Below are 23,570 nucleotides of genomic sequence, written 5' to 3' on the forward strand. Positions count from 1 at the left end.
GGCGTACGAGAGGTGAGGGTTTGTGTATAATGGAGCTCGATGTGTGAAGTTTTTCTTCATCGATTTATCCCAGAATGACAAAACAAAACAAGTTTTTCCCACTTTAAACCAACTGCTGTGAATCATCTGGACAAACCTGAGTGTTATTTGAGTTTCCCAACACAGTGGGAACAGCAGGCCGGACCGTAAGACATACTGAAACACTTTGATCAGTGGAAGACTGCACCATTGTCTCCTGCCATCTTTTGTAGCCATATAAACTTACGGAGCGTGACACCATGTAGACCTGAGGTTGTGGTTTCCATTTCAAATGCCCCCCCCCCCCCCCCCCCCCCCTCGAAACAGTCTTGTGTTTTGGTGATTATTGAAGCCATCTGGATTATACACTCATTAGGCAAGACGAATCTTTAGGATTGTTCTCCACTGAAATCCATCCTTCAATCCTCCTGAAATAGCCGCCCTCCCATGTTGTCTTTGTTTCTCCAATTGCATTATGCTGTTTATTTAACTACTGTGTGTTGTTGCGTGTCAGCAGTGGACGGACACATCGGCATTTTATGGTCTTCTCTGAAAAATGTAGGGAACATTAGACTTCTTTTTGACATCTTGAATAAAATCCTCGCAGGGGGAGAAAATGTCCTTTTAAAAATGTTGAATCTGAGCGGCATAAATCTTTCATCACTCGTGTTTGTGCACAGATACCTGAGGCAATGATGAGGGAATAAACACGGCCACTTTACGTGTTCACGTTTAATTCTACTGGCACAACTAACCATACAGCTTGGAACTGGGAAAATTACCCGTGGGAAATTTCTTTCTTCCAAGAAACAAGAGTGCAAAATATATTGAACCAAATAAAGCAACTGAAGGTAGTGAAGGTGTCTGCAAAGGTGAGATCGTCTCATGCTTTTGAAATGGTTGAAAAAATGTAAAACGATAGTAATTCGCCAGTATGCTACTGTAGACTGAACTTGTGCCGCCACACGCTCCAGTTCGCGGTTAGTCATTCTTTATTCATATGTAGCATATGGCATCACTGGTTTGTGAGCCTCGAAACTCTTTAGCATGTAGCATGTAGCATCACTGGTGTGTGAGCCTCAAAATTCTTTAGCATGTAGCATCACTGGTGTGTGAGCCTCGAAACTCTTTAGCATGTAGCATCACTGGTGTGTGAGCCTCAAAACTCTTTAGCATGTAGCATCACTGGTGTGTGAGCCTCAAAACTCTTTAGCATGTAGCATGTAGCATCACTGGTGTGTGAGCCTCGAAACTCTTTAGCATGAAGCATGTAGCATGGCTTGGAGTTATGTGCTCAGCAGTTAAGCTATTGAGTGACGTGAGTCTAACTCTGCTGGTCCAAACGTCTCTGGTGAATGCTGGTGTTGTATGAACTATCTTTTGCTTCATCTTCATATTTTAGCAAAACTTAATACACAATCCGTCTTACTTTTGTCATTCTGTGTGCCTGCCTCTTTAAGAGGCTCGGTGCAAAGATTTTCTTTACACATAAAGCACATCAAAGTGTGCAGAACATTCGGTAATAGTGTGCTGTGGCTTTTATCAATTCGGCAAACTGTTTTGGCGAAAATCGCAAAAAACTTCCCGGTCAAAGGTGATGGGATTTTAGTGAAAAAATAAATAAATAAAAGAGCATACGAATTGGCACACATAAAATTTAATCTGAAATTTTGTAGTTCTATGAAATATTAAAGGATCTCCAAACTGCGGATGTCACTTGTGCTCTCTTGTGTACGACTTTGCTGATGCACAGCGCCACATAATACTCGCCGAGTTGTATTGGGGCGCTTTCACTAGTACAGGTACTACGTGCAGTATCGGACCAGATACCTCATATCTGTATCCCAGTATTGATATCTGTGCAACCCTATTTTTCATAGGCTTACAAAGTCTGGCTGTTTCCACTTTGACTGTGATTTCATATTTTCAGAAACGCTATTATTCATGTAAATGTACAAATCAGAAATGTTCAATGAAGTCACGCTTTATTCTTGAACTTTTCTAAAAGTTTTTTCTCAGGTAAATGTGAGAAGTGCCTAGTTTGATAGCTCCATTGATAAATAATGAGGGTAATCAACAGGCTGCTACCCAATAATGATGAGAATAAACTGGTCCAGTTAAGTGGATGCAGCTTGGATAGCAATGAGACGTTTTTCCTGAGTTTATATTCAACAGCAACAGTCAAGAAAAAGCAGCTATAAAAGAAACCCAAAAATACCAACTTTGTGGCATCCTCATGCTCCGAGTCCTTGCCCTGATTACAATGAACAGCAGATATCCTCTGGGGAAAATGAGGGTATTAAGTCTTGAGCTCATCATTTGCAGGGACCTGCAGGAATGCGGTTGGACTTCATCCAACCACAACATGCTTTGCTTGTGGTTTGTGACATCTCGGAGGGGGGGGGGGGGGGGGGGGGGGGTTAGACCGCCTTTGGCTGAATTAGGCCAGTTAACAACACACTGCCCGATTCATAAGAATTGCGTTCATTCAGGGTGTGCTGGAGAAGAGAGCCAGGGGAAGAATGGTGGGCGGAGAGAAGAGGGACCGGCGTTAACAGGTCGGCTCTGCAGCAGGGGGCAAGAAATTCCAAGGCGGACAATAAGCTTTCTTGTTCCCATGGGCTCCTTAATGAAGGGGTGTAGCTGCGTGGGTAGAGGGTGCAGGGCTGGGCCGAGGGAGGGTGCCGACTGACAGATGGAGAAGCAGCTCATTTAGAGACAACCCTGCCCCTCATCTACTCCTCCTCAGCACAGTCTGCATCTGTCAGCATCTCCTCTCCCTTCCCGGACCAGTTCTTTCATTTCCAGCTTCATTTCCTTCCCATTGTTTTCTTCCCTTTTCCACCAAACAGCCTGGTAATAGACTCCTGAATGAAGTGTGTCCTGGTATTTTTAGTCCAGGAGTCACTTGAGGGGGAATTTTACACTTTAGATGCATAGAGAGGCTATTCCTGGAAAACTGAGGGGACGGGTTAGAAAGAAACAGCACAGCAACCTCGACGGTGACTAAAAATAACAGTCGAAAGGAGCCGTGCCACACCTCTGCAGCAGCAGGCGAATAAAAGCGAGTGCCAGGAATATATCCCGTATGAGAGGAGGAGAGAAGAGGTGCCAGGCGAGCCGGGGCCGGAGGACTGGCAGCCGGCGCTGGCAGGAAGCACCAGGCAGACAGGCACCAGGCATGGAAAGCCTTCACCGCAGTCATCCTCAGTGAAGCACAGCCAGGCCTGTCATCTGCCCGCTGCAATCCTATCAAGTCCGATCAGCCGGCACACCACCGAGATTACTGTTAAACCAATAGAGTTTAGGCCTTCAAAAAATAAAAGAAATAACCCCAGACACAGACTGAAACCAGAGAAGAGTAAACTACAAATGTTGTTTTTTTTCTTTTTTTATGAATGAGTTGTCTCACAAGTCATCTTCCTCCTACTGCTAATACATCACTGTGGAGTTTGTGGTTTAAAGAGATGTTGAACCGGACTTTTTTCAAGCCAAAACCTCCAATGTTGGAGCAAATAGAGGGTCATTTCACTCAAATCAATAAATAAGAACTAAGTTAATACATTCTGCTTGGCGGAATCTTGTGATTCTGGTTTCTTTCTTTAGTAAAAGTGTGAAGATTTCTGCAAACAAAGGAAAGAAACATCAATTTATTACATCAGGGACTGTTGATCTTCAACCAAATCGGTGTCGGATTTCATTATGAATTCAACACAAACATGAGTTTTGGACTTTGTTTTGTGCCTCAAACTGAAAGAAAAAGAGCAAAAGATGCATCCTGGTTCTTATGGAAACGACACACTGGACGCTTTTTCCTGACTCGTGTCAGGAAACAGGAGTTTTTATGTTTCTCGTCATTGGACTGGCTCATCTCGAAACGTTTCGTCAGTTATTTAGACTTGCGTCATTTTATCCAACTTACTGACCAATTTCGTCACCAATTCACGTCAGATGCACGTTTCTGGACTGGAGGAGGAAACCAGGAGAAACGAAAGCTTCCTGAGCTTTTCTGGATTAAAGAGATTTGTTTATCTTTTTATTACTTCAACTAAAACTTTTTCCTTTGTGATCTGATTAGTGTGCTGTGTAAACTGGCTAAGAGTTTGTAAGTGCTCAGAAAATATAGAATAGAACACAGTGTTATGAGACGACTTTTTCCCTTTTAAAAGTGAAACAGAAGGTTTTTTTTCCTTCTGCTGCTGTTTGGATCTTACATGATCCTGAGAAACTGCTGAATGAACTGCAGAGTTTTCTGGGAGGTTCCGCTCGCTGTTCTAGTGTAACTGCAGCGTTTCTCCAACAGATTGGGGCCAGTAGGTCAGCAGCGCTCTCAGAGCAACAGTGCATCTTGTGTAAAGTGATGAGCTATCAAGTATTCAGTGAAGCAAAGCGCGGCGGCCTAATGTGAACAGTGAAGGGAGTGTTCACCCCGTTCAGGGGTCAGCGCAGTGGAACGGCCCGTCACAGGGACGCATCAAAGCCCCACCGCGGATATCTGCCGCTCTGCACGCGGCCTGGGGATCCCACGGCGCAAATAAGTCATCCAGCTCACGAGGGAACAGAGGAAAAGACCAAGAAAACCTTTTTTTTTTTTTTTTTTGGTCGACTCTCCCATAGCTTCTCTTTATATTATTACAAAACTTTACACGGACAATTGCTAATCTCCACAGTGGAGTGAAACACAAAGGGACAAAACAACAAAAAATAAAAATGTATTTCTCATCCAAAAGGCATAAATAATATAAAAGACAAACTTTTTTTCTTTAAAACAGATACATTCATATGAAATAATATTTTACTACTACAAAAAAATAAATAAGCCATCTAAAGAGTTTGTGAGCTTCGATAAGAGTCCTCCCTCCAATCGGGATATAGTTTCTGTCTCTTTAATTCTCTCCGTCTGGCTTCACTCTCAGTCTTTCTTTCGCCTCCTCGCTGCTCTCGTCTCAGTCCGTCGACAGGTTTGTGTCCTTTTCACCGTGACATGCAGTGTCTCTGACTAGATCTCCTGGAGCCTCGTCCCTCTGGACGGCGTTCAGGCCTCCTGCGGCCCCGGCTGGATCAGCTCTCCGGCCAGGCTGCTGCTGGAGATCCACCCGGGCTTCTCGTCACAGTCCAAGTCCGGCAGGTCGAGACTCTCCCAGCACACCACTGGCCCCTCCGTGTCCGCAAACTCTGGTTCCTCCTCGGCTGAGAGCAGAGAACAGAGACTCTAAATTAGACGGCACGTTAACAAAGACAAGGACACATTGCAGAGAAGCTCACTGCACGTTGTGGCGATACTGCAGTTTGTCTGTAGACATCAGGAGTGTTGAACACTTTTTACTTCAGGGTCCCCTGACATCTCGAATGCCCAAGAGTGGTAAAATAGCATACCATAATAACCTTAATATTAAAAAGTTTAAGTTTTTCTTTATTGTGGCGCCGAGTCTACGTGATAAAAATGTCTATATTTTCACAAAACAAAACATTTACTTCAGAAAATGACTAAAATTTCAACATGAAGCCAGTTTTCATGATGATGATTGTCTTCAGGTGAAAAATACAGTGAAATGTAAAAAAATCTCAAATAGCTGTTGCATTATGGGTGTTTTTATAAACTCACGCTGACAGCGTGGCTGTGCCTGCAATGACCTCAGGGCCGGTTTTGGCCCACGGGCCTTATGTTTGACAACCTGAACATTGGTAATGACAAAAAAAAGTCTCCTCAACTACTGAAATAGTAGGATTCCACAATGGGGCTGATAATTAAATGGAATTCCAGTTCAACTTTGGAATAATACAACTTGAAGACGTGAAGAATCGGAAGCAGCTGCCTGGCTCTGAAGCTGTTAGAGATGATACTGTAAATGGATTTTTAATGCTTCAGCAGTTCCGAAGGACTGCACAGTGTCAGTCATGTGTTCACACACTGATGGTGACTCCTGTCATGCAGGGAGCTACTCGTGGTTCAGTGTCTCGCTCAAAAATGCAGAAATGACAGGAATCAAAATAAATAAGCAGGTTAAAGGGAACAGGTTTGAGTTCGTGCTCACCAGAGTCATCTGCTGGGCAGTTCTCGCTGGTCCTGATCAGACAGCAGGAATGCTGCGAGGGCGACGACTGCCTGTGCTCGTCCACGTCCTGCGTCAGGGTGTCGGAGCCCCGTCGGCACTGTGACGAAACCTGCCCCAGGGGCACCATCTCCAGCCCGTCCTGCTGGCACGGCGCCACGCGGTGCATTAGAGGCAGAGTGCCGCTGGAGAAAGTGCCGTTGGTCTTGTTGTAACATCTGCAGGGACGAACGGAGGAGCTTTCACTTGTGACGATTCACACACCGGCTCTACATCCTCCCCCCACGGTCGTGGTTTCCCGCCCGGACGCAGTCAATACCGACAGTGTGCGAAACAATGACGCCTCTAAACACAAGTGACTCTGCTGCAGCTGCAAAAAAGGTTTTCGACGGCTCAGCCGGAGATTAACGAATCCGCTGGTACAGCCTCTACGTAACTGTGACACGCTGTGGTTTCTGCTCTTCAGTGAAGTTACCAAAACACAGAGAGCTTCTCCGCGTTTCCCTGAACTGGGCTCTATTGGTACGTGATTGGATTGTGACACCCCCCCCCCCCCCCCCCGCCCTTTCCCAGCAGCTGGAGGTAAATAAACACGGGGCTCATTAGGTCTGCTGGCTGGGTGCATGCTGGGTAAACTGTGATGCTGGGGACCCTTGAGTACATAAACAGGACAAGCAGGAGGGCAAGTGTGTGTGTGTGTGTGTGTGTGTGTGTGTGTGTGTGTGTGTGTGTGTGTGTGTGTGTGTGTGTGTGTGTGTGTGTGTGTGTGTGTGTGTGCAGCTGAGCGCTTCTTTTTTAGCTGCATCTTATGAAATACGAACAATCCAGCTTTACTCTTGCAATATCTTTTTCAGTCTTTATTTTGAGTTTCCACCGGAGGAAGTCTGAGAGTTTCACCTGGATTTTATGTCCCCGACACCATAAAAGTGTTTACGCTCCCTGCAGCAGGAAGTGCGTAGTTTACAGTAAGTGAGTAAAATTAAGGATACAGGCTTGAATTTAATTAAAGAGTTTAGGGATTAAGGGGTTTAACAGCCCGCATTGTTTAACATTGCTGTTTGGTTTAACTACACCTGATGTGTTTAAAAAGACGAAGCAAGAGAAGGAGATTGAAAAAGACTTCACCATAGTAGTAATAAAGTACTTTAACTTGGGCGTTTCTTTGCCCTCTCATAACTTTTAATCCTGACACTTAACTAATATTTGTCTGTTTTACTCTTTGCAAATCTTTTTTTTTTTTTTTTTTTTTTTAGAAATGCAATCAATGATGATAATATTTGGATATATGAATTTATTTCTTTGTACAACCTTGTGAATTGCCTGGTGTCTGAATGGTGCCATAAAAATACATTTGCCTTGTCAAATATTTTTATAGCACCAAAACGTCAATTTTATCCTCCAATCATTCAGTCAATTTCTACATTCAAAGCATTTCTTTGCCAAACTAATCAAGTAAAAAATCTCGCTGCAGCACATTTCTGTCTTGTGCAAATCAGATGAAAGTTACTTGAACCTGAAAAGCATCCCTGCTCTGTATGGTGCAATTACTGTTTATTAAAATTTTTATATACTGTATATCATATATACCAGATAAATGTGAAAAAGGAGAAAGTTCAGAGCAGCAACACTTCTCCTACCCACATGGATTTACTGCATGTTCGGCCACAATCTCAAGTGCACAGTGTGAAATTGTGAGCACAGAAAAAAACTAGAATCTATTCTGCACTCAAAACATAGATTTTTCTACGCCTCTCGCTCAACATCGACAATCAGTTTGTGCTAATCTGCCTTCACGCTCGCTCCACTGGGCACAGCGCTACAAATGTACCAGAAAAAAACTCACCAAAATACTGTCATTGGCAGACTTGCACAGGGTCGTTCTGATTGGCTGATTCTATCCAATCAGGTTGCTAGTTCAGCTGCCTCTCGATGTTAAATAGCTAAACTGTAGTTTTGTGGTTTACACTGTATTACGACACATTTTTTACTGTTTTTTACTAAATTATTTACTAAATAAATGACTATTTGTGTTGAATGTAGAGTCGTATTGTTTTGGCACAGTTTTGTAGAAAGTCAATCCTGCTTCCACAAGAAGAAAACGAGGGATTCTGGATTTACCAGCTTAATTAAATGGATGATGACATCATCATGTCAGCTCACCTGTTGTTGTTGCAGAGGTTCTGACAGCTCATACAATCCGACGACTCCGTTTGAGGAAGTGCCGTGTACACGCCTCCGCCCTAGCAGGAGAGCACAGACACCACTTTTAGCCACTTCGAATCCTTACAGCAGTGTGAAACTCCTCGTCTGACGGGGGGGGGGGGGGGGGGTTCGAGCGCTCACGTTGTGGTGGTGGTGAGGACGGGAGTGTTCACAGTCCCGGGTGCTGTGGGGCAGCGTGCCGTCGTGGCCGTGCGAGAACAAACCGCCGGAGCCGTTGAGCAACGCCAGGCCGTTGGGGAGTTTGTGGTGGAGGTGGTGGCACCCTTGGGGTAACATCTGTCCGCTGTGGCCGTAGCCCCCATGGATGCTGCCGTTGAGGCAGCTGGTGCCGGGAAGCGTGGTGTACTCCACGACGTGGCCGTTGAGCTCAGCCGGCTGGCACATGTAGCCTGGAGGGTTGTACTCTGCGTGGCGGGGAGGGCGAGCAAAGACGGGGACCAGTCAGAGAGTCGGAAAGAAACCAGCACCTTTTTAAACACTGTTTTAAAAAGAGTAGCGACACAACACTGAGAGTGAAACGGAGTTATCAAAGATGCTGCCATGAAAGCTCTACTGCACACTAGTATTAGCCTCAAAGCCATGCTGGCATTGAGAGCATAAATTAGAAATGAATGCAAAATACAAGCGTTTTTGGACATTTCCCTCCACTGTGCACAAAGACGTATAATTAAAATGAGCATTCTGTTGATATTAGAGTAATTTTAGGTAATAATTGTGAAACATTTCGCAATAACATACAGTTTTCACAGCTTTGAAGTTCAAATTTAAAGGTTATTAATGCACTACTTTACCAGTTCGGCTCATTTCAGGTGAAATTGAATTGTTTGTGGCTCCTGAACTAAAATGAATTTCACACCACGGATGTATATGACGTATGCTTGTGCACCTTTAATCATCTTGACTGAAAGAGAGAAACTACTACAATCACTAATGATGAACCAGACGTGTAAAAGTTATAGCTCAGCTCTCCAAAGAACTTTTATATTTTCATTTGGCAAAAAAAAGAACAACAAGAACACACACACACACACACACACACACACACACACACACACACACACACACACACACACACACACACACACACACACACACACACACACACACACACACACACACACACACACACACACACACACACCTATGTGCAATGAGTCGCCAATTTCACTCACTTGCATGATTTTGGACTAAACTACCTGGACAAAATCCTCACATGCACGAGGAGATCAAGCAAACTTCACACTAAAATCCAGACTAAAACAAGGAGCATCTTCACTGTAAAGCCAGAGTACTTACCGCAACACAACAGTATTTGCAATGCAGTACTCTGGGTAAACTAACCATGGACAAATCCAAAGAAAGAAAAGTCAATGGGGAAAACGAAGGGGTCTGACTCATTTTATATAACGTACTTATTGCCAATAAAATATAAAATCAACTTGAAAAATCCCAAGGTAATGTCAGCTGTAGTTGCCTAATTTCACGAATTCAACATAAACTAGTTTCAGCATAAACAACACAACTTAATATGAAAGTTTCTGAACTCTGCTAACTTCATTTTGAAGGTTAAATATCTTTTATGGTAACAGATACCTTACATTTGGAGGGAGGAGGCCAAATTCCTCTGGTCTACAATAAATTCATCCACATTCTTTGAGAAAAATGTGAGGTTTATTCGAATTTCGTGAATTTCACACGTTTACTGTCACAATTTTAGTGTATTATGCCACAAACTGAAGATATTTTATTTATCTTCTCAGTGAAATGAACCCTCTGTATCTCACCAATGTAAAGCACCAGAAACTACATATCACCACTTTAAACCCCCTCATTATATTAACCATGATGCTGTTGATGAAGTCCAGAGAGACGTCAAACCTCACAAAAACCTGCAAAACCTCACCTGTGACTCACTCTGAGATTTTTTTGGTGAAAAATCTTTTCAGTTCCAAAATTTTGTACAGATTCAGCATTTTCTGCAGGCGCACTGGGATCTGTATATATGCACTTGGAAGGAGCACTTGGAATATGTTTTACTAGCTGTCTTGGGGCCAACAGTGCTTAAAAAAAAATAAAAAATGAGAATGCGTTGTACAGAGTTAACTCACTCTGGGGGCGAGCTGCAGCAGAACTTGGAGCGTGCGCGGCATGTGCCGATGGCGTTCAGACACATTGCTACTATTGTACGTTACGCTGCACGATACACTTCACGGCGGCGGTAGAGGCGTAACTCACTGTGCATGTTGTTTTGCTGGCGGTTCCTCCACAGACACATGGCGATAAAAGCCAACAGGATGAAGACCATCACTCCCAAAACGCAGCCGACGATGAGGTAGAGGAGGCCTCCAGGGGGGCTGGGGGGCTCCTGGGGGTGGGGGTCCGACGGGGTGATGGGGTGCTGGCTGGGCGACCCCGGCGCCTGACGTGCTGAGAAGGGAGGGGCCACGTGAACATCAGAGGGGGAAAAACTAAACAAAACAGCACAGTACCAACCAATAAAACATGAGCCATTGTTGTCGGGTCTCATAAAAGCTCGGTACGTTCATGTTGTGCAATTTTGGCGATCATACCCGTCATTAAAGTTACGGGGCTTCTCAGAAACTTGCCTGGAAAGTAGAGGTTTGGGTTAAAGCGCGAGTCATTTTCTCGCGTGGCGCAGGTTCATGTGTTTTCTTACCTCTGGTCTCACAAATCATGACGTTACTGTATTCGCTTTCCCCCCCGTCGTTAAAACACTGCATCTTGATATCGTAGGATGTCTCGGGCTGCAGGTAGCCAATCATATGCCACGTCCTGACACCTGGGGAGGGACAGAGGTCGGACGGGAGGGAAAAGTGAGAAATCCTTTTGTCCACACCAGTGTTTCTCTTCTGATCACACTTCTTCTCATGTATCACGCTTTTCTAGAGGTTAGAGTCCTTCATACTCTCTTTCATTCACTCCCTGAACCCCCCCCCAACCCCCCCCAGACCTACAAGGACCCGACAGTTGCTTTACTCTAGACGAGCTCCATGTATGGCAGCTCTCTGTTTGCTCTGTTTGGAACTCAAACAAAAGAAACAAATTATGTAAAAAACTAAAACAAATGCTTATACTCAAGCAGAGGGAGAAATCTTTTACAGCTTTAAGTTTTGCTGCTGCTTCACTTGGATTTTAAAAGACGTTTATTTGATGCATTTTGTTGCTGAAGTGGCTTTAATCACAAGACAGAGGAGATAAAGCTTCCCTCCCCTGCAGTAAAAATAATGAAACAGAAGGGAAGCGGGTCGAATAAAGTCTTAGTTTGGCTTCACCTTTTGGAAGAAAATAATTTAATAAAATAATAATAACCCGTTAACACATTTTTGTGTGAAAACGTAAAACTTTCATTGCATTTTGGATGTCTCTCTACACGATGATGCTCGGAGCCACTGGAAATGCTTTTTTTTTTTTTTTTTCTTCAAGTTCCTGAGGTGGAACTTTATGAAAACGGGGTAAACGCAACTTTTCTGAAATGCTGCTTCTGAGTATGCTCACCACATAGTTCATGTGAGGAGATAGACAATAACAATGTTTCATCGGTCGTGTCATGACTCCCAGTCTATATTCACCTGGGACTTAGTAGTTTTATAGTTGACCGCCTCTATAATAATAATAATAATAATAATAATAATAATAATAATAATAAGAAGAAGAAGAATAAGAGTAATAAGAACAACAATCCAACGTTGTCGTCCATCCATACATCTCCATTGTTGATGTTTATAGCGTATTGGTCTCTGTTTTTGTGATGAAACCACACACACACACACACACACACACACACACACACACACACACACACACACACACACACACACACACACACACACACACACACACACACACACACACACACACACACACACACACACACACACACACACACACACACACACACACACACACACACGTAAACAACAGCACCGACTAGTGGCCTGACAAACTTTAGCAGTTTCCGTGTAAAAGGACATAATTGTCAAAATGTTTCGAAACATTTCTGAAATGAAAACCCCCCAAAAGATGCGTTTTCATTTCAAACGTCGTTGAAAATCACTTAAACCTTGTTCACATCAACGTCCACTGTTAACATTAGAAATTTAAAAGAAATAATCAATAATGGCTCATGAATCGTAACTGTGCTCAAGTTTTACACCAGATCTCTTTCCTGAAGCGTCCTGGAGAGTCAGGAGTTGCTGAGGGAACATCAGAACAGATTCAACTTCAATAATACAAACACTAGATAGCCATCAGTATCAAAACAATATTTAAACATTGTAAGGCTGTAACAGTGAACTGGAAATGTCCGTCACGATCAATAAAAATATTAAAGGTTAAACTACGAGGAAAAACACTGGTGTCTTAAAGTACTTGGACTTGTGTCCCATGAATCAAATGCTCTCCGGGTGTGAGCAGACATTTGTCCCCGCCGCCGAGGAGTTTGTGGAAAGCCAGAAGCTCAAATGTTGCAGAGCTGGGTCGAGTGAGCGGACGCCCCTCCTTCCCTTCCTGTACCGGGCTCAACTGTTAGCATTCCACGCAGCAACCTGAGCCGTCCTCCTCGGACCCGGCTCGTATTACAGCTTCGGCCCATTAGCTGGCAACCATTTATTAAAAACAGATTTCAGAAAAGCTCTGCTGGCCGGGGAGAACACTCCATAAATCAAAGAGCAGAAGTGCCCCCTATTCTCTGCACCCCGCGGTATCCATTACACTCCCAGCTCCCAGTTTATCTGCACAGCGTGAGTCTAAGTCCACGATGCTGTCAGCTTAGGCTCCGCTCACCTTCCACCACGTCCCTCTTGTAGTCGCTGTCGTTGTCGCTGTCCGTGGGCCGGTAGTAGATGTAGAACCCCTGGATCGGAGTGTTGTTGTTACTCGAGGGACTATACTGGATGGGGACGGGGGGAACAAAAAATGACGTTAGACGACAGCAATCCACCGGGCAATTATTATACAAAGAGAGGAAATGTTCCGGCGACTAATGGCGGGCTTTGTTATCAGCAGATGTACGTGACTGCGAACTGGATGCTGATTGCACTGTCTGTCTGAAGTCCATGAATAATGAGGCAGTTCTGAGGTTAAGTAAATGTGGGGAACTATCAGCGTCCATCTGCAGCTCAAAATGTTCTGAGGCGGTGAATCGGCTTTGAATCAAGACGCAGAGGAGCAGGGCCTCTTATCCTCTGCGGGAGCACAGCTGCAATCAGCGCCGCCGCTCACTTCAGAGTCTGATTGAGTCTCGGCTGCAGGAGACCCACCGAAGGAGCAAAAACAGGTGAGACTTCTGGAAAAAAGCAGCACATCCACTAAAGCACTCCATGGGCTGGTGTAATGCAGGGGCCAGAGGAGGTCAGGTTACTTCGGATGTGGCATGTTTGACGTGAAAAACTGTAATAACCACGATTTGCAGGTGCAAAACAATGAAGAACAACAAGGGGCAAGAAAAGTTACAAACAAGTGCTTCAATGTTTTGAATAATCCAATATTGCAAATGAAATACAGAGATTCCTGACTGTAGGTTAATCAAAATATTATTTGCGTTAACATGCAGACTCAATGTTCTCTCATACCAGGAGGAGAAGCCTGAGGTTCAGTGTTTTGCTAAAACACTTCGACACATGATCATGGTTATTATTTACAAACAAATGCTTGCTTAATATCGGACTTAATATGTCTTTTGTTTTCCCCGTTTCGCAGACTCAGAAGTGCATTTACGACGGCGGTCACTTACAGTCCAGCGCAGCATGATCTGCGTGTCACTGATGGCGTCTGTGGACGAGATGTGAGGTCCGACCACGGGCCGGTCTGCGATTCGAGGGCTGGCCTGAGGCACCTGGTAAACTTTGGAGGGGATGCTGTGGGGGCTCTCGCCGTACAGGTTCATGGCTACCACTCGAAATTTGTACGGGGATCCTGAAAGAAGAGTACCATAATGTTTTATGTACTCTCAAGCTTTATTCTCTCCATTTCATTCATACAAGATTGTATTTTTATACAAGTTCTTTTTTTACTTTCCATTTCTAATTTAGTTATGGCTGCAAGATGTTAAATATCCGAAATGTTTAATTACTTTCTGAAGTATTACGATTGTGAAATGGCTCACGATATATTTATATTTCAGTGCTCTCTCTCTTCTCAGACCCAAATTTAACCAGAAGTGCCGGCGCTTCTTCTGCAGTTCCCACCAGTAGTATTTCAGAATCATAGAAGATTTTTCACTCTGTTTGTTTTTAGTAATTTTTTTCAAGATGTTTTAGATTCACGTGCTTTTGAATGTTAGCTAACCAAGTATGGTTTAATGTTGAATAGATAAAGTGAAATATGATCCATTTTCACCACAATCTGGGGCCTTTTGGCTCAGTCTGATGCTCAGATAGGTTGATATGCAGAGCAGGAATGCACAGTGAATGGAAACATACTGCAATGAGAAATATTTGCAATACATGACGCACCCCAACTTTTATTGGATTTCTTTTTAGTCTAATGATATTAATTATTATTGATACAGTCAATGCAACAGTAATGATTGAAAATTGCCTTTGATAAGTGAACAGTAAAATATATTACTATTTTTACAATAATGTGGAAGCCAAATTCCTCTAAATCGGATTGAATGTTTGATTTCAATCATTACTTTTGATTTCTGTTTTAAGACAAAAAATTTAAACACAACAATATTAAAAAATATGTCCTAATCAAGCGTGGTGTAGGATTCAATTTGATTATTCAAGCGAAACACAATCAAATAAATTATGAAAAGAGAAACTCAATGGAGCAGTTCTCCTCCTGACTCAGTAGTTTTTGGCTCCATTTCGGCTCTAAATTTAGCCATTTGTGTCAACAACCTCCTTCGTTTTGGGATGAATTAACCCACAACCCGAAGCATTTTTGAGGGATCAAGTCTATTTTCTTTTGTTTTGCTTGGACCGCGACAGTTATTTAGTGCGAGCCTTGGATCGGGTCCAAAACGGTCCTGGGAAGCCTCTGGAGCACCTGTTGCTGCTGCTCGGCTAAACGTGCTGCTCACTTTGTGGAATGTGACACTGACGCAGAGTGGAAACTGTCAGCGGAGGGTCTCTGCGTTCGTTCAGCTTAGAATCTGTGACACGACTCTCATTGTTGAGGTGAAACCCTGATTTCATCCACACTTTTGGTAAAAAAAAAAAAAAAAGCTAATTCCTGTATGTTATACTGTATGTTATTTCTGTCAATAATCACCAGGCACCTTCTAGATTTCGAATACCTTTATATTAATGTCATTAAGCTGCACTTTATTTATGAGATGCCAACAATTAATTGAGGATCGACTATGTGGTTGTTCAGGATTTTCACGTGAGATTCAATCGAGCTTTCAATAAATGCACCATCAACATGTGACAGTGTCCTATTTCATATGTTCAGCGGCGATTACTATGTTGTATTATTGTGATTAGGATTGCACATGTTGATATTCAATAACATTAATTTTAAGATACTATTGTCTGATATACGATAAGATATGGTATATGTTGTTCAGAAAATAAAGCTTTGCTTTAGCACAAAAGTACGCATGGTGTTGTATGTTATAGAAATCCATGTATTTTTAATAATTCATTGATAATGTTAGTAATGCTCAAGTAAGCCACTCGAAGTTATCACTATTGTTATTATACACACACACTACTTCATACTGCTACAAAATGCAGTATGCCGACATTTTGTTATGTTAGTAGGTTGAACTATTGCCATAGTCACAATCTAATTGTTTTTAAATCACGTAAGAAAATGCACCAACATCACTGTAAACATTATGATCCAGTGGAATCTCCAGAGTCGTGTCAGCTGGTGTTACCCATAAAACACACATTATGAAACATAGCTAAGCGCTCACGTCTGTTTTATCACCAAGCTCTACTATAGCTGTAAGTTAGCTTTTCATATATACTAAACAAAAATATAAATGCAACACTTTTGTTTTTGCTCCCATCTTTCATGAGCTCAACTCAAAGAGCTAAGACTTTTTCTATGTATGCAAAAGGCCTATTTCTCTCAAATCTTGTTGACAGATTTGTCTAAATCTGTGTTAGTGAGCACTTCTCCTTAATCCATCCCACCTCACAGGTGTGGCATATCAAGATGCTGATTAGACAGCATGAATATTGCACAGGTGTACCTTAGGGTGGCACAATAAAAGGCCAGGGGGGGTGGGTCAGAAAGCCAGTCAGTATGACTGGTCCCCCGCCCCAATAAAGCAAAACTGCACATTTCCGAGTGGCCTTTTATTGTGGCCACCCTAAGGTACACCTGTACAATATTCATGCTGTCTAATCAGCATCTTGATATGCCACACCTGTGAGGTGGGATGGATTAAGGAGAAGTGCTCACTAACACAGATTTAGACAAATCTGTCAACAATATTTGAGAGAAATAGGCCTTTTGCATACATAGAAAAAGTCTTAGATCTTTGAGTTCAGCTCATGAAAAATGGGAGCAAAAACAAAAGTGTTGCGTTTATATTTTTGTTCAGTGTGTATTAAACCTACACATTAGTTTTCTTAAAGAGAAATTGAAGGCCTTTATCTGTTATGCACTGTGTGAAGGATTCACCCTTCAATGCAATAAAACATTTGTTTTGTGTAGGAGTTACACGTAAAGTGTACAGAGTAAACAACTTTAAAACTCTGAGATGTATGCTATTTATTCAGGTTACAAAAACAACAAGCTCAACAGTTTTATACAAGCTCAGAAAGGTCAAAAACAATGTGTAAACCCACCGGGCTCCAGATTACGAACTTCCACTGACAGCTTGAGAGGTGAGATGTTATCAGCGGCCACCACCCACTCTGCGCTGCGGCCACGCCGGTAGTCCACACGGAAAGCTGTGATCGGAGAGCCGCCATTGGCTCTCGGGATCCAGGTGACGTAAACCGAGCTCTCGGTCGCCATGGAAATGGTGGGGCGATCGGGAGCCTCGGGCACTGAAACAGAAACAAATAAAAGAGGATAAATCTTCCAGATTACAAGCTGGCAACCGTCATCGCTGCTCTGGAGGCTCATGCAGGGACACAAGGAGTTCACAGGGAGGGAGAAAACACACATCACAGCGAAGCCATGAAGGGATGTGTACTTACTGCCACGGCTCTTAGTCACAGAGTTAGAGAAGGCAGGAGAGAGTAAGACAGACACAGAGAGAGAAGGAGAGAGAGATAGAGAGAGAGAGAGAGAGAGAGAGGAGGGTTAGTGAAAGGACTACTGTCACTTCCAGTAAAGTAGGCCTGGATGTAATTGTGAGTAAAAATAAGCACACACATTCTGTATTTCAATGCCTTTAGACGACATTGACTCACAGCCAGTTTAACCCGAGGCTGCCACTTTTAGACTCCTGAGTTAGGCGAATGACACCTTTATGACCGAAAGATGTTTTTTGGGCAATTTTCCACCAAATAAAATTTGCCTGGAGCCACAAAACATGTTAATTGTCTGAAAAGAAGAAGAGGAAAAAACATGGAAAACTATTACTTTTCAAACTGAAAACTGACGTTGCTTCGATGAAGTGTGATGGCTACTATTTAGATATCTTCTATTGCACTTCTTTACTTTTGTAGCCAATTTGAGCAATTTCTCCTCTGTTTTCCCCATGGATTGTTTCAGCTTAAGTCATCTTAAATATTTTAGCCATTTATAGCCGCTGTGCGTTTCCTAATGGTTACAACAATTTTAGCCATATTAGCAATTTTTACTTTCTTTTGACTGTTTTTAATGATTTTATCATTGCGATTTGATCTTTTTTCCAGTTTTTTTTCTTCTTGTTTTGCTTTTTTATTTTGAGTAGTTTTATCAGTTTTATCAGTTACGGCTGTTTGTGGAGATTAGATTGAAAAATGGTGTGGAATGCACATAAAAACCAGAATGTTGATTTAGAAAGAGACACTACAGAGGGGCGAAAAAGCCGCAGGTTGCAGACCTCTGGCCTAACCTAACCTTGACACCGGTGTCAAACAGCGTTCATATGAATTCAACCATTCAAAACATGACACTGTTAAAACCCAGCACATCACAAACTCGACCTGAACTCCAAACTCCGTTCATATGATCAGGATCAAGGTCAAAGATTGAATTCAGTTCAATAGTTAATCCTAACTTCAACATCAAATTGAGGATTAGCTCAAAACTCTAACCTGTAACCTCAATTTGATAGAGTCGTCCCTGAACTACTGTCGATTTGAACTTGAACTCACATTTAATCTAATCCTAATTGTGGCGTTAACTGCAATCCTAACCCAAGTTTTGTGCGTGCCTTCAATTCCCTTCTAATCCCAAACTGGATCCTCCTTATGGAGTAAAAGTGACCTTGAAACACAACATGGAGTGTTTAGTTTCTGACGTCTGTGCTCGATCGTTTACATTTGATGCTTTGAGCACTGCAATGTCTAGTTGGAGCTAACCGAAGTGCAGTTTCACACCAAACCAGTCAGTAATCAGGCTGCGACAGAGAAAGTCATTGCGATATTTTCATAATCCAAACCCTAATCCAAACATGAGTCTTTACACACGGATTACAGGGAGATGTCAAAGGTTAAATGTACTACTCCGAAGCTGTGTGCAGTCTCATGTCTTTGTGGTTACAGCATTTTTCTTCCGGAGAGTCATTACACAGTGTCAACTACGGTCCCAGTGTTTGTACTCGGCAGCAGAAAGAAACAAAGCAGACCACATCTAAACATCTCGCTGTGACATCAGCTCAGCAGTCTGGCCGTGAACTCGAACTGGCATCGTCTACAAGACAGAAAGCCCCATGGTTTACTTCGAGAAACATCCCGCGATCGGAGTCGGCACAACGCACGCTCACCTCGGTCGTGTATGACGACTCCAAAGTGGGTGTTGGGGGTTTTGTCCTCTGGGGCTTTGGGGGGCATCGAGATGACAGGAGGCTTGGAGGGATTCTTGTTGGAGGAAGTGGTCTTTTCTGGAACAAAAAAAAGAAAACAGCTTCAGAGGGTATTTTCTGATTTTGAGGGGTTTCCACTTGGAAACTTAGCTGTGCAGTTGTTTTAGTGAGCGTGCAGATCCCGTTTAAACCTTTCAAGAGCAGAAAGAGTACAAACAACCTCACGCAAATTGCTTGGAATTGCATTTAAAAGTAAAAATAACAACAATAATTTTGTAGCTTGGATTTTTTTTTTTTTTCCAGGCTGTGGTCATTACCGACTATACCAAAGCAAATGTGCCATTTATTTTGATTCATGTCATTTCGGTTGAAGCAGATGGTGATGTTTAATAGACGAGTTTTCATATATATGAAAGGAACAAGCCGGATGTATTGTATGTTACAGAAACAGGCCTAACAAAACAAAAAAATCAACATCTCTTCGTATTTCTCTGGTGGAGTTCGCAGCCACATCTGGACTTTTCCCTTTGGTTCAGGACCATTTTATGAAAAGAAGCCACCCTAGGGATGCAATCATGTCTGTGGTCTTTGGCAGCTTTTGAAATATTTCTGACCAAGGAACAGTTTATCATCCCTGCTGTGGCAGAGAACTATTGTTAGGTTTTTTTTCCCCTCGACATCTGTGGTCATTCTTATTTTTATTTGTCCCAAAAACACATAAAATGTCCTCACAGTCAAGTACAATGACTGATAGTGATCAGTGGGGTTTGTCTGTGATTCAAATAGATGGAAACAGACTTTTTAAAGGGGCAATCTGCTATCAGACCCAGGATACAGTGAGGCTGCGTTCATGAACATAACACGAAACATAAACTAATTTAATATGGATCTGTGCGACAGTTAAATATGATTTAAAATAGAGCCTCGTCTTTCAAAAACCACTATCACGATGTTAATGTAAAGTTAGAAACACACACACACACACACAAAAAAAAAAAAGCAGCATAGTCTTTATGCCCTTAGATGGAAAATGCAATGCGGTCAATGCAGAAAAAAGAAGCATGTTTCTGCTTTTGTCACGGATATACATCTCTTCCTAAATGTCTGCTGAATGTCGCCGCAAAATGTAATGTCCAGAAACGACCAGATGCTCTTTAACTCAGAGGAGCTGATACCAAAACCTGACATTTACTGTTGACGCTTCAGGCAGCTGAAAATTTGTCCTGGGAAAAGTCGCAAAGTCGCATCTTCCAGTGCAAAAAATGTAATTTGATAGGAACCGCACAAATACAGTTGTTTTCTTTTATCTTTGAGGGGTAGGACTGACCTTTGCCCGTGCGAAAGGTGAGCATGGCCGGCTGACCCTCGCCCACCGAGTTTCGAGCCACCATCAGCACCTCGTACAGACTGGACGACTCCAGTTCAGACAGTCGCAGGCTCTTCTCACTGCCGGGGACTCGGACCGTGTGCCAACTGCCCACCCACGTTCCCATTTCATCCACCTGACAGGAACAGACACATAAAAATTCAACAATGAAAACTAACGAGAGAAAAACAGAAAACTCCACAATTCGGTATCTTGAAGTCTTTAACAGTCACAGTTCTAATGACAGTGTCAGTTTTTTTTTACTTTGATCCAAATCCCGACTGCTTCTTTGAAAGTTACTCATAATTTACTGTTTTATTAAGTTTGGAAGTTTACTTTACCTTACTGTAAATAAAACTGAACTGGTTACTTGGGGAATCAGTTCTTGCTTTTCTCTCCCTCGATTCGGCTTGTCCGCTAGCCGAGGTATTAGCACTGAAAGCTAATCTGTTTCACAACTGATTCCCACATTAAAATCAACAAATTCTACAGTCAGTAACAAACAAGAGCCTTTATAATCTACATATGATTTCCTAAAATAAACATTGTTGAAACGAATAAAAAGGCATTACTGTCTGGAGAATTAAGGCCTTGTTTACACAACAACGCTTCAAGTGATTGTTTTTGCATTTCTGTTTCAGGAAAGTTTTATGTTTACAAGGCAACGTTTTGAAAACGATGTAGTTAGCATGTCAGGCCACAAGTTGGTGCTGCCTGTTGTTTTTGTAATGAAGCCACGCACTCATACGCAGAAAACATTATGCTATAAACATTAATAATGGTGCATACAAAAACATTTGAATGGGCAGACGACCAAGATGGGTTGCTTCTCCGGGTGACTCAACTACTAAACTACCAAGTCCTGTCTGCAGAAGAACTCTTTACTACCGTCATGGTGCGCATGTGCAACAGCAGTGTTTTCAAAAGTTGTGTTTTCGTGGCTCTGATGTCGTATAAACGGCATCGCAATGAAAGCGTTCCGTTTTCTCTTGAAAAAGTTGTGTAAACAAGGCAGCAATTTGTTCAGTACTGACGAGGTCATCCTACTGAAGCTAATTAGCAGCATGATAACCCATAAAGAGACAGCAGCTCTGCAGCTTCAGGGTGAAAATGTAAAGCTTTTTTTTGTTTCCCCTCACCTTTCGATATTTGACAAAATATGCATTGATGGGGCTGCCTCCGTCCCGCCCCGCCCTCCACTCCAGATCGTACACGTCGGGCTTATGAGTCTGAGGAGGGCTGATGATGATCGGCGCCTCCGGAGTCGGACGGTCGCTGCTCCGGTTGGCTGGCAGATTGACGGGGTTGCCTTCATCCTCGGTCAACGAGTGGTCGTGGCCTTCGTCGCTCTGCATGGGGTGGAGGGATGGTAACGCCTCCAGCAGCACATCGGCAGTCGAACCAAACTGCAGGTCTGTGAGGGTTAAAATATCAAAGATGATTAAAAATGTAACTGATGCAAACACCAAAACACAAAATTCAAGGTTTAGTACAAATATCACCATCAACACATCCATTGAAATATCAATGGTCTACAACAATCAGCCATAAGATTATGACCACTCTGAGGTGAAGTGATTACTGTTTTGTTATCGTGGCACCTGATTATGGCTGGGATCAAATTCATCTTTTATCTTTCGTGTGCCTTAATTTTCTTTATTATTGACAATGTCATATAGTGTGCCATTTTCATTATGTGTGTTCTAGATTTTTATTTTTATTCTTCCATCTCATAAAAACTGTTGTTTCTGTGCGGAACAGGTACTTAAAACATTTCACTGCACATTATACTAGGTATAATTGTTGTGTGTGACCAATGAAGGACTTGATTTGAACTGGAGCTTGCGCTGCAGCTGAATTAATGCTTAACTGTGCAGAAATTGGATTTTCTACTCCGATTAACCCGAGGCGCTTCTTAGGCCCTGTATACACCACAAGATTTTGAAGTGAAAATGCTAAACTTTTGTTGGGTCTTTTGGGGGTCTGTTTATATGACAATGGTGCTCGAACACAGTGAAAATGCATCCATCCATCCATCCATTTTCTTCCGCTTATCCGGGGCCGGGTTGCGGGGGCAGCAGTCTAAACAAGGATCACCTATGGTCATGAGCTTTGGGTCATGACTGAAAGAAAAAGATCCCGGATACAAGCGGCTGAAATGAGTTTCCCCCGTAGGGTGGCTGGGCGCACCCTTAGAGATAGGGTGAGGAGCTGTTTAGAAGGGTAGGAACGAAGATCGACTGGTAAATCGAGAGCCTCGCCTTTTGCCTTAACTCCTTCTTCACCACGACAGACCGATACAGCGACCACATAACTGCAGACGCTGCACCGATCCGCCTGTCGATCTCACGCTCCATCTTCCCCCCACTGGTGAACAAGACCCCAAGATACTTGAACTCCTCCACTTGGGACAAGGGCTCTCCACCGACCTGAAAGGGGCAAGCCACCTTTTTCCAGCCGAGAACCATGGCCTCGGATTTAGAGGTGCTGATCCTCATCCCAGTTGCGTCACACTCGGCTGCGAACCGCACCAGTGCACGCTGAAGGTCCAGGTTTGATGAAGCCACCAGGACCACATCGTCTGCAAAAAGCAGAGACGAGATCCTGTGGTCCCTAAACTGGACCCCCTCCGGTCCCTGGCTGTGCCTAGAAATTCTGTCCATAAAAGTTATGAACAGAACCGGTGACAAAGGACAGCCCTGCCGGAGGCCAACGTGCACCGGGAACAGGTCCAACTTACTGCCGGCAATGCGAACCAAACTGCTGCTCCGGGCGTACAGAGACCGGACAGCCCTTAGGGTCCCGGACTCCATACTCCCGTAGCACCCCCCACAGGACGTCCCAAGGGACACGGTCGAACGCCTTCTCCAGGTCCACAAAACACATGTGGACTGATTGGGCGAACTCCCATGAGCGCTCGAGCACCCGGTGGAGAGTATAGAGCTGGTCCAGTGTGCCGCGACCTGAACGAAAGCCGCATTGTTCCTCCTGGATCCGAGGTTCGACAAACGGCCAGTGAAAA

General features: G+C 43.3%; 1 protein-coding gene across 1 annotated transcript in view; it reads right to left on the reverse strand.

The window, feature by feature from the left end:
* Nucleotides 1-4,617: 4,617 nt before the first annotated feature.
* Nucleotides 4,618-23,570, reverse strand: part of cdon (cell adhesion associated, oncogene regulated) — a 41,807-nt gene continuing 22,854 nt past the window's right edge. The window contains exons 8-19 of the mRNA XM_080460447.1: nt 21,688-21,962; nt 20,510-20,684; nt 19,144-19,260; nt 17,069-17,272; nt 14,047-14,228; nt 13,098-13,203; nt 10,972-11,094; nt 10,530-10,721; nt 8,415-8,698; nt 8,232-8,311; nt 6,054-6,289; nt 4,618-5,208 (exon numbers count right to left, since the gene is read on the reverse strand). Coding sequence (XP_080316573.1) covers nt 5,054-5,208; nt 6,054-6,289; nt 8,232-8,311; nt 8,415-8,698; nt 10,530-10,721; nt 10,972-11,094; nt 13,098-13,203; nt 14,047-14,228; nt 17,069-17,272; nt 19,144-19,260; nt 20,510-20,684; nt 21,688-21,962 — 2,129 coding nt within the window. The 3' untranslated portion in view covers nt 4,618-5,053. The remainder of the gene's footprint in view (nt 5,209-6,053; nt 6,290-8,231; nt 8,312-8,414; nt 8,699-10,529; nt 10,722-10,971; nt 11,095-13,097; nt 13,204-14,046; nt 14,229-17,068; nt 17,273-19,143; nt 19,261-20,509; nt 20,685-21,687; nt 21,963-23,570) is intronic.

The sequence above is a fragment of the Lipophrys pholis genome, assembly GCF_963383615.2.
Source record: "Lipophrys pholis genome assembly, chromosome: 3".
In the NCBI taxonomy this organism is placed as follows: Eukaryota; Metazoa; Chordata; class Actinopteri; order Blenniiformes; family Blenniidae; genus Lipophrys; species Lipophrys pholis.